Source organism: Salvia miltiorrhiza, chromosome 4, assembly GCF_028751815.1.
Source record: "Salvia miltiorrhiza cultivar Shanhuang (shh) chromosome 4, IMPLAD_Smil_shh, whole genome shotgun sequence".
NCBI classification, from domain to species: Eukaryota; Viridiplantae; Streptophyta; class Magnoliopsida; order Lamiales; family Lamiaceae; genus Salvia; species Salvia miltiorrhiza.
Window position 1 is genome coordinate 33,942,885 of NC_080390.1, and position 11,867 is coordinate 33,954,751.

General features: G+C 39.0%; 1 protein-coding gene across 1 annotated transcript; it reads right to left on the reverse strand.

The window, feature by feature from the left end:
- Position 1: 1 nt before the first annotated feature.
- On the reverse strand, positions 2–11,355 carry LOC131021268 (endoribonuclease Dicer homolog 1-like). Its single transcript, XM_057950384.1, has 20 exons — positions 9,777–11,355; positions 9,573–9,686; positions 8,687–8,897; positions 7,963–8,357; positions 7,095–7,323; positions 6,140–6,312; positions 5,937–6,059; positions 5,698–5,858; positions 5,373–5,606; positions 5,106–5,256; positions 4,840–5,022; positions 4,234–4,392; positions 4,064–4,159; positions 3,337–3,971; positions 2,596–2,696; positions 2,307–2,506; positions 1,317–2,231; positions 1,052–1,216; positions 536–912; positions 2–446 (listed from the first exon to the last, which is right to left on the reverse strand). The coding sequence occupies exons 1-20, from the start codon at positions 10,767–10,769 to the stop codon at positions 269–271; spliced, it is 5,793 nt and encodes a 1,930-aa protein (XP_057806367.1). The 5' UTR covers positions 10,770–11,355; the 3' UTR covers positions 2–268.
- Between the last annotated feature and the right edge of the window lie 512 nt (positions 11,356–11,867).

An 11,867-nucleotide genomic window follows, 5' to 3' on the forward strand; every position in this document is an offset into this window, starting at 1 on the left:
ATGACGGCTCTCCAAATGAAAATAATTCAGTGATTAATCAATGGAAATGAAACAAAATATGAACTTCTATGTTTATCTCCTCTTCTCATCATATCAACATTCTAGCCGGAGTTTCTCTAACCTCTCGTAGTGTTAGGTAAAATAATAAGCAGCAGAAATAATGATTAAATAAAACTGCTGCCATGTCAAAATAAATGATAATTGAAGTTCCTATGTTTTCTCTTGGAAGGTAAGTTTATGATATACCAATGGTTGTGTTAAAGAATCATTATGCGTACCATTTATTCAGAAGTTCCAGAAGAAGAACTGCAGCAGAGTCCTTCGCCTTTTTGACACTTGGCATTGGATCACCAATGCATTCATCGGTCCATCCTCTATCAGACGTATTAACACGTACAGAAAATGTGAATCTTTTTGCATGTGCAGGTCCGCCCTCGTTTATACACCTACAGAAAAGAAATTAGGTTAGGCAATTTCCCCACATGTGACCTGTTCGAATAAAAAAGTAGACTAATTACAGTGAGATGTTTTTTACTTGTAGAGGGGCATTGGCCAATTTCTGCGTAAACAGATATCATTCAGGGTCTGTCTCGTAAAAGTCTGGCTCCCATTTTTCTTCTCTTTACCATCATCCTCCTCTGCGCTCTTTTTGGCATCGGCCATCTCCTTCTCCTTCAATGTCTCAAGAGCATTTCGAGCAGCTAATTTCTGCGCCATTTTCTTTTGGGCATTGTGAGCAACCCCGACCTGAACACCATCAACGTATACTTCCACAGTAGCCAGGTTACCACTTCGGGTGGCTTTATATTCCAGACCTTCGGCTTGTTGTTGGCATCTTTCTTGTAATTCTCGAACAGGATGCATGGGGAGTGTTTCCGGGGTAACCATTGGGTCCAACAAGGGTTGAAAAACCTATTCAACAATCCAAAAAACTTCAAGTTAAATAGGCGAACTTTGAAACAGATTATGACTCCACTTTTACTTAGCAGTTCATTTTGGAGATCTTATGAAGAAGCTTAGAGCTCCAGCAAAGGAAGATAAAGAATCTAACCTTCCAGACAAGTGCAGTATTACATCCAGCATCAAGGAAGATAGCCCCAGCAATCGATTCTACAATGTCTCCGAGAACTTTAGGAGCTTTGCAGTCCCCTAAGCCAAAAGAGTTGAATCCAGGTTTTGAAAGTTCAACCTGGACCTCTTTCACGAAATCTCGAATCTGAAAATGCGACAAAATAAGACAATGGATGTTTAGAAGATGATGCAAAGTGCATAACTTAAACCAGTAAGTAAACAGCAATGCAGAGGAAACGGTATACCTGTTTCTCAAGGGCACTTGATCCATGACGAAGATGTAAGTGAAGGTTATGTTTAACAGCTACACGAGCAAAATTCTCATTATTAACAGCAGCAGCTCGCAAGTCGGTGAGGCGTCCAGGGGGCAAATCTGTGTATGTGAAGAAAAGATGCCTTGTGATGAGATGATCCAGTACTGCATCACCAACAAATTCTAATCGTTGATAACAAGAGACTCCCGAAGATGGACGTGATGCGTGGGTTATTGCTTCTACCAACAAGCCCTTATCACTGAACTGCATATTCAAGACCTTTTCCAGTGCATCAAAATCAACAGTTCTCAGTATATTGTCGGGAACAGAATTTGGCACAATTGAGTAATTTATCTCTTTCAAATCAAAATCTATATCAATTCCGGTCCATCTCATAAGGTGGTTAGCGGCATGCTTTCCACCTTCCACATAATATACACCAATTAGTGCTTCCACGACATCTGCCAGTGTTTTTCCAGACAGCACACGGTATGAGCTAGAGTCACTCTCAAGTTCCCCATCTTCCATTTCATCTTCTTCATATTCATCTTCGTGCTTTCTCCTGAAACTCCCATCAGAATTAACTTCTTGATCAAAAAACAATGATGAATCTTCCTTGGTGTCCTCATCAAAAACAGGAAGTACTCCAGGCGCAGCCCATCTAGATGGAGCAAAGCGATCTGCCTGGATGTACGACTGAAGCCCCTTCACCAGTGCATACTGATACAGCACGATGTTGCTTACCATTTGCTGCCTCATCCTAGTAAGCTGACCTTCGTGTTTCTGAGGATATTTTAGGAAAAGAAACCTACTAACTACCCATTTTAAATAAGCATCTCCCAAGAGCTCTGCTCGTTCATAGCAGAAAGTCTCTTGACATGATGCTGCAGTCAAAGCCTCCAGGATCTGAAAACAGAAAGCATACACATCAGCTATAATGCAAAAGAAACGCTAAAAGATATTACAGATGATAGATAGAACCTTTGTCGCGGGAACAGGATAATTAATAATATCCTTAAGCTGTACCGCAAGCAGCATGCTTTCAATCCTTCTCATAATTGATGGCAATCTTTGAGCACCCCTAACTAGTGATCCAGGAAGTGGATGCACAAAACAAAGCTCAGGAGGGAGAAAAACATAATATATCTTCTCATGGATATCTTCAGATTTACCGTCAGGACCTATAACACAAACTTATGATTAATCAGATATCACAACAGAATTATCAAGCCTAACAAGATACTATAGAACTTAATTACGAAGAGCATACCCTCTGAGTGTTCAAATCGTGGAGACAAAAGATTCTTGCAATAGGAAACACCGCGGGCTCTTACTAGAGGTTGCTGCTTATACCTCAAATCTACTCCATACCTACAGTTTGATTTGGTGTTAATAACCATGTGCACCATTATTGCAAGTGCAGAAGAGAAGCTAGCAAAACCATCCAAGAATTCTAGTAGTTGACGAGAATACATATAAAACAAGCCCAGAGACTCTCTACACATCACTATTAATAGTAACTCATGTATACAAGAAATTCTGCAGGTAAGAAAAGAAAATACACATGATAAATAGAACCTTCAGCATTAGAAATACACTAAGCGGGCGTTTACTTTTTATGATTGATAAAATGTATGATTGGGTATTTTTATCTTCATTACTAGGACATCTTCAATCTCACCCTTTCAATGAGATATGAATCAAGCAAAATTAGCTCAAATGATAGAAATTATCAAGGGCTTTGTGATATCTCAAAGTTCCAATCCATCTTACTAGTAAACAAGGGATTAATCTATCTATTTTTATCCATCAAGACTAATCCTCAAAAGCAAATGCCCCTAAGTAACATGAAGAAAAAGGTTTCTTCTCTTCTTATTGACAAGAGAGAAAAGAATCCTTTCATCCCTCAACCCAATCAATCCCATCAAGGACCCACCAGAATGAGAACCATGAGAGTTTGCACGGACGAAAGAATGTATACAAGCAAATTTACATCAGGAAGAGGACATACTTTTGCTTATAATAATCAGCATAAGAGCTGTACTCCAAAGGACCAAGGTAGCCTTCTTTCCTTGGGAATGAATTCTCTGCAGTCATATCATAGCGTACAGAATCCACATAGAACCTCTTTCCGGAGTGAGCAGCAGTCACAATTTTTCCAACCAGATCTTCTGCTTTAATATAGAAATCTGCCATCATCAACTTGCCTTCTCCTAAAACAACTTGGTGTGGCAAATCAGTACCATCTCTTTTAGGTGCTAACCCAGATGCTTTTACCACATCAAACTGGGCAACAGCTCCTCGAATCCCGTAGGTAGGATGACATTTCTGCTCGAAAGTCATGCCATTTCTTAATTTTCCAAAACCATATTCCCTTCGATCCCCACCTAGAGTTCGTTCATTGGTGCCAAGATAAACATCTGGCCTAGCTCTCTGAAGGGGGTTATTCCATGCTTCAGTTTTTGTAACATTCTGAATTAGATCCCAGTCGATCTCATTCATTGCATCTACAGATCTACTTCCACTTCCAGTTAAGGGAACAAATAAATATGCCTTTGATGTGTCCCATGGAGTATTTGAGGGATCAACATCCACATCCAATACAATGCTCATCAATCGTACATGAAAGCTCTTGAGCGATTCCAGCTAAATAGAAATGAAAATCAATGTTTCTGACAAGCTCTACTTTCATAAATAAATGAAAAGCAAGTTGAATTGAAATGAAATTATTAATGCACCTGAGTTTCTCTGATATCTATAAGCCCTTTAAAATCAAGTGAAGCCTTTGTTATTAAAGACCGAGCTATAAATAAATCCATTGACATTGATAATACCTGTTAAGAATAAGCTAACATATTAAGAACCTTATTTTGCAACTCAGCAATGATTTAAAAGCAAAGTAAAATACCTCTGAATCTAATTTATGGCCAAACAATATTGCAAAGTCAGAAACCAGAGTTAATAGTGGATCTTTTGAGAAGCCAATGTTTTCGCATTTGACAGAATACATGTAAAGATGAAACAACTTGGAATTGTCACAGCTCCTCCCTGACAATACCCATTCCCCCTGTAGAGAAGAAGGTTTAACATGTTATTGTAACAGCCTAGCTAATTGTCGAGTATTAATTGCAAAAATAAGTACACAATATGAGTATATAAACAAAATATGGAGCCGGAACTCCAGAAAACCTCAACTTTATACGATACCCTAACTGAAATCTTCCAATATTCTGTCGGAAGACTACACATCATATTTCACAAATGGCTTTTTTTCCATTACTTTGAATTTTGCATGAACTTATGCTAATTTAAGTAAGTAAAGGACTGCCAAATGTGTCCAGGTGGAATTATGCATTTAGCCAGAAAGAAAAAGTAGTACCAATATTAGTCATCTTTGACCCTAATACACAAGAGACACAGAAAGCATGTATAAAGTTCACAATAGTCTTGAATTCATATTAAGCTACAAAATGTAAGGCAATTGCATATCAGAAAGAAAGATCAAGGAACTAACCCTGAGAATGTCAGCTACTCCTTCAGGATAAAATTCTCTATGCCTAGCAGTTCCAGGAAGAGGATCCCCATCATCATTTTGTTCATCTTTATCAGCTTCGCCCTTGACTCCCTTGTCTGGCAATAGCATATCAGTGAATGCTCCCATCTCATGGAGTTTCTTGCAAGCAGCTAAACAAACAGCCTGAAAATTTCGCAATTTATGATTTAGATATTTCTTATACACTTTAGACAAAGTTATAGATGATAGTAATGCATGAAAAATACCTGTTGTGCAAGGCGCATTGATTTGCATGGAGGTCCCTCCAGTTTCTCAAACGGTGCATTACAGGGAAGCTGGAGCTTGCAAGAGTACTCGGTAGGGCTTCCAGGTTTGTCATGGCGCTCCATAATAAACTCTGGATGGAGAATTGAATACCTGCATTAAAAAAAAAAAAAAAAAGGAAGTTAAAGAGCAGTGTTTAAAAAGCAACTGATAAAAAAGGAGAAAACAAAGATATGCATGCACCAGAACAATGAGAGAGAGAAAGAGACCTGTCACTGGGCAGCTGAGAGCAGTAGAAGTGGATGAGCCCTACGGCAGAATTTAAGCTCACGACAGCACCAGTGGACTCCACTTGGTATACTGCACCAGCTATATCTTCAGCAGAATTTATGCTGCCGTTATCCTTGAGATGACTGATATCAGTCCTCTCAATGGCTTCTTTGCGCAAAGTCTCCTCACTATTCCTAGCATTCTTTAGAAAGGCCATATGGGATAGATTTCCCCTACAAATGGATTAGCAAAATAAACTAAGCAACTTAAATTGTTTCTTAAAGTATGTCAGCGGGCACCAAAATCACATATCAACCATGTTACCTCTCAACCATTAAGATGTAGTCAGAACCAGGTTTTCTGGCACGACCTCTAGACTGAATGTATGCCAATACAGTTTTGGCAAGATCAAAGCGAATGACAACATTGCACTGCCGAATATCAAGTCCCTCCTCAGCAACACTAGTGGCAACTAAAACAGTCACCTGAATAAAATTCACATAACAAACAAATTAATGAGACAAGCTGAAGGCATCTGAGCGGATCACGTGAGTCCAACATACCCGGCCATCTCTGAATCGGGCAATAGTATCTTGCATCTGGCTGGTTCGCATTTCTTGACTGTTGTTGTGCCCGATCAAACTTGCAGATTTGACAAAACTCAATGATGGAAGCTCTTGAAAAACCTATATGCACAAACAGACTAATGATTACATGAAGACAACTGCAAGCAAAAACCTAGGAAGTGAATTCTATACTTGGTTACCTTAGGAAGAACCAAGGCAGTCACAACTCGTTCGACAAAGATTATAGCACGAAAATCCTCTGTATGCTGATACTTGAGAAGTATTTTGATCAATGACTGCACCTTTGGAGTCACTTTTCCATCAGCGACAGCAGCTCCAATAATCACATCAACATGCTCTCCACCAGAGACAACTACCATGTAGACATACTAGACATTACATCCAACTAAAATTCAGGAGAGCAAGAGGATATAAGGAGCATATAATATGAACCAACAATAACAAGCATATAGCCATGCTTCTGATGATATCTTAGCACCATCAAAAGCTGAGAAAATAAGCAAATCAAACTGAGTGTTGCTTGACATGTATATGTCGTGAATAAAAACCTAGCTAAAAGTATTGAGGCACTAAAAAGAATAACATCTGCTGCATAACGAAGCACTGCTATCTTCGGTCTGACTAATTATCAATGTCCTACTCTCCTAGAAATTGACAAAGAATACCCATCATTGACAAGTCATGTAACTTTTATAGATTTCATTCAGCAACACTAGATACCCGAAAAGAAACAATCTTGTTTGATTTACTAGATATAGAGACAAACATGGCAAGAAAGACTTTAGTAGGACTACTAACTAAATCTTTATTGTTGACCATATTGATTACTTAAACAAAGAGGACTAACAAGAAACTTAAAGTAGGGAAGGTAAGCATGTAAGATTCTTTTTCCAACATACAACTGCCTCTCAATAATGCAACTAAGTATGATGAAGGCCATCAATGGATAAGTATAACTCTAAGCCAGTCTTGCAGTCAGATCTGGGTTTAGTTGAGACTCTGAGATAAAGTAGTATGTATCATGTACCCCATGCACAATTATAAGTGCCATTTCTTTTTGCAGTGTTATGCTTAATGCAGTGAAGCATGAAAGAGTGAGACAGCTATGTATGACCACAAAGTAGAACCACTTACCACTATTGTTGGTAAGTTCTCCTTCCTCTAGCTCTTCAGGTCCATTTTCTTCTGAAGGGCTATTATTTGTTTCAGCATCTCTAGTATCACTCTCCAAAATAGCTCCTTCAGACAAATGACATTGTAAAAGAGAAACAACTTTGTCTAGATACAATTCTTGGAATTTGACATCAAGTTGATAATTCGCCCTCTCATCATTCTGCAAAGCAGTTAAAAATCCTTGCGCAACCTGCAAAAGAGGCAAGCATCACTGATATATTTATTGCGGAATTTGTTCATTTAATGTCCCACATCGAGTGGATAATGGAAGTTCAACAGTTAGTATACGGGTCCGATGGACTCTTCATGCAACTTGGGTTACTATTTTGGCAAAGCGAGGACGAATGCCAAGTAGCTGTTGGCAGAGCCCATTGTGCTGCAGTAGTGCTACGGGCACCACCCTCGTGGACCCAGGGTGTTACCATTCCTTACCCATACAATATATTTCTCACTATCAGCAGCTAACATCTTAAACTCGTGCTTCAGCAATCAACAAAAACTAAACCATCTTCAAACATTCCTGCCACCTCAACCTCAAACCCAAAGGAATAAACATCTCAAAAAATACTATGGAGACAACATGAATAAGAAGAACTCCTATAAAAACCACAAGGTACTCAAGAAAACACGAATAAAATCTCCTAGAAAAAGCACAAGGTACTAACATGTGTTTATCAAAAAAGATACTTTTAACATTTTTGGAGTCGCAAAGAAAGCTATTGGAAGTTTGAAACCAAATGCATTTTCTAAACTCATAACATATAAACCAGAAAATGTTGTAATTCCTCAAAAAGGCAATAGAAGAATCGAATCATGAGTAGTCATCTACCTTGTAAGCACACCACTGTCCAAGTTCACCAAGTGCATAGTTGATGGCCCTCAACTTTTGTATTAAATTAGCAGCACCATCACTTTCAGTCCTTTCAGAGACACCATAAACTTGGCGCAGCTCGTCCTTAGCTCCAGCATCCCTGGCTCCCATAAACTGCCATTTACTTCTTCTAGAGCTTGAACGAGCTGCTTCTTCGACAGTTTGTTCCATTTGTTTTATTTGCTCATGGAGTGACCATAAACTAGCAGCCTTATCATACTCCACAACCACTTCTGAAGGCATTGGCACATGTTTCGCCAGCTCCTCACGGTCCTTAATCGTACAAACAACGGCATCTAGCTTAGTTTCCAGATTCCGAATCTTTACTGCACAATCAACTTGGCTAGAAACACCTGAATTATACATAATGAATACTTTGTAAGCACACCACTGAAGCTATTGACTCATGTTTCCCCACTGATAATATTTATGTCTCAAGCTATTTTGAGTTATTATTCACATTACAAAGCCGAAAGTTCCTCAAAAACCAAATCTATTGAGAAAATGGATTTAATTTTATAAAAATAAAGATCAAAATGGCCCCCCAAGACCCCCCATAAGGCCTGCCTGGCACCCAACAAGGCTTGCTACAGCCCAGGAAGCTCCACCTAAGCCAATTTCTGTTGTGCACAGTAGTAGAAAAATAACATAATCAATCATAATAAACACACCAGAAAATTACCCTTCAAGTTTACAGGAGATGCAGTCATCCCAAAAACTGATGGCCTCTTCTCCTTTTGTGTTGTATGATAGAATTCTGACATCACTAAAGAGTAAGGATGTTTCTTCACAGCATGATGACACTCATCCAAAATAAGGAGATTGATGGCTTCCATTTTCACTATACTGTGTCGTAGAATGTTCAGAAGAATTTGAGCTGTCATCACTAAGACCTGTGTTGAGCAACAGCAAGTATGAATTTTTTTTAAGATTGTCCGTCTTTCCAAAGTAATTCACATACATATTTTACAGGAAAGGAAATATACTAATAAGGAATTTCAAATAACATGCAAGAGCTAAGCTCTTACAGGCACCCCAATGACTAATATTATCAAACACGAGAAAGGCCCTGAAAGGATTGTGACCTGACACAACCGAGCAACCCTAAATTTGATCCTCTCCTAAAACTCATCATGTAGAATTCCAAGTTTTCGAAAATTCTACTATTCCTTTCTAAACAAATAGACCTATTCAAAATTGGGATAATGGTTCCCCAAAACACTTGAGCACTTTGGATGATGAAGTTAACAAGGTTTATGGGTATCGCATAATCCCAAATACTGCAATGTAAGGATCAGAAAGTATTTATAGTATGCATGACTCTTATGTTCCTTCCCAAGTAGCTCTTTATTTGTTAATTGTTATTCCTCTACCATATTCACTCCAACTGCAATGACATGAGGAGCCAACACTATACTGTCATTAAAATAAGCTCACCACATAGTCCACACCTTCCAATATTATTCTTACAAGCACACTTGAAATAACTTCATAAGGAAGACTCTTGAAATGAACATTATCATAATTTGTTCAAGTTACATTAGAATGGTTGTTAAACTCGAAAGTACCTGTTTGCTTTCAAATTCGCGCAGCCATCTTCTTGCATCCCAGAAATCTTGACCCATTTCACCACAGTAATGGCCGACTTGAAAACCTGTACGCTCACGGATTACCTCAGCTTGCTGCATTTAATCAAACAAAGACTTAATTTACGTGGAAATTAACAAATGAAAATGGTTTAAATTCTCAAATGATGGCCCATAAAATTATACCTGATAAACAAGAGGGACTTTAGGCACCAAAAAAACAGCTAGCATTTTCTTATTTTGTTTTTGCAATTCAGCACTGATGCTTTTCATAAGGAGGACAGCAATCAATGTTTTTCCGGCACCTGTTTCAAGGAAGGCGATTGTATTTCTCTTCTTTGCCTGGTCCAGAACATCCAACTGGTATTGGCGAGCTTGCTCCTCAGGAAGTTTCTCCATCGGCTGCTCTGGTTTTGTCTCTTCTGCACACCCCGAATATTTGTTGTTTTTATGAGCATTTGCTTTCTCGTCTCTATTTTTGCATGCTTCCCAAGAACCAGTTCGGAAAACCAGTTCATTAGTTTCTTTTTCTCGCTCCCAGTAACCCCTTGCTTCCCTGTGGTCTCTGTCCTTCCAGTTACCTGTACCATGGCGTTCTCTTCTCCTCACTTGGTCTCTTCGCTGCCCATCAGTCTCCATATCATCCCAACCACGTAGTCTCTTCCTACTGGGAGCCCTATCCCAAATTTTCCTCTCCTTTGGATCCCTTCCACGAGCTCTTTTGTCACGTCTTTGCTCAACATCATTAACTTCATGAGACCTTTTACCAAGGTTAGTTTTTTCATTCTTGCAGCTGTTGCTGCTTACTGCCAGCCTTTGGCCATTGCCATTAATAACAGCACTCTTAGACGGTGAGTGTTGATCCTGGACACAGGCTTGCTGAGCAGAGGAATTATGAGTTCCATTGACACTGCCATTCGTGCAATTATGGTTAGGCATGTCTGTGCCACCGTTCTTTATGCTGTCAAGAATCTGATCGATTCCGCCAAAGAAACAAGGATCATTGCAGCCTCCCTGGGAGTGTGGTTCCGGGTCTGGAACTGAATTGGCTGTGACAGGTCCAAAATCAACAAAGTAATCATCACACGACACATCCTCACAAGCATCTAACCAGTACGAAGGTCTGCCATTAGCATCGAGATTACAAGCATTAGCTGGACTCCCAGCTTCCTCTCCCATTCTTTCCACCAAACTGCTTATAACTTACTAAATAATCAACTATAACCAATACAGAAGTAGTGTTACCGCTTGCTTATGCTAATTTCTTTTTATTTTCTTATATGAAATACAGCAAATAATTGTAATAAAAAAAACCCTTAAATTCACTAAATCACACACTATTAAAGCAGGCACAACGATTAAACAGTATAAACAACTTAAATAAAAAAGCAGGGAAACCACGAAAGCTGATAGTCCAAAACAGTAACAAGCAACGCCTCCGAGCTTCCTTGGGAACTAAAACGGGGTGAAAGAGCGAGCGAGAGAGAGAGAGGGGTCAGAGAGTTTCAGAGAGAGAAAGAGCGAGTTAGAGAGAGGGGAGAAAGCAGATAAGCGTGAAATAGACCGTATGAAGCACGCGAAGATAGAGCAAGTAGCAACCAAAGCAAATTGTGTGATTCGAAGATTCCTTCCCCCACCGGTCTATCTTACGCCACTCTGCTCTCTCTTCTCTTCTCTTCTCTTCTTCCATCCAACAGCTCAAATCCCTAATTCTCTTCGCGCCCCCGATTCTTCGATTCCGAATTGGTTCCGACAACTAATATACGTATTTATATGCTCTCGTGTACTTCTATTAATATAACGTATATTCCGAGCGTTGACCTAGTTTGAGAATTTGGTAATACGATTTGTGGACACGTAAATATAGTTTATAGCTAACTTATAGTTTTGAACCCGTGCGATGCATGATCTGTAAATATTGATATATAAATATATAAAAAAGTATAATAAATATAAAATGACAAGTATAATGTATTTAAATATATAAAATAAAATAATTTCTCCGTTCACCAAATTATAGTAGGGTTTATGATACAAGTTTTAATAAATAGATTGCGAGATATGTTTTAAGTAACGCTCACTTGACCGTTATGAATAGCAAAATTGATGCTATGTCCACATCAAAGTCGGAGCCTATGGTGGAGGAACGAACCAACATTGAGGATGTGAACTACATCAATAATAATCGAGGCTTTGGGAACTTCCATCCTCAACACCAAGGAGGGTATCAACTATCAAGGGCAATACAATTAATGATTTCAAACAAATCGCCACCCA

What these genes read in the sequence shown, in the direction of transcription:
- LOC131021268 (XM_057950384.1), bottom strand. Translation starts at nt 10,769, where the DNA reads ATGGGAGAGGAAGCTGGGAGTCCAGCTAATGCTTGTAATCTCGATGCT. An exon ending in TAGATATCAGAGAAACTCAG is followed by an intron (nt 3,972 to 4,063) that starts GTGCATTAATAA and finishes ATTTCTATTTAG; the next exon opens with CTGGAATCGCTCAAGAGCTT. An exon ending in ATACTGCACTTGTCTGGAAG is followed by an intron (nt 913 to 1,051) that starts GTTAGATTCTTT and finishes ATTGTTGAATAG; the next exon opens with GTTTTTCAACCCTTGTTGGA.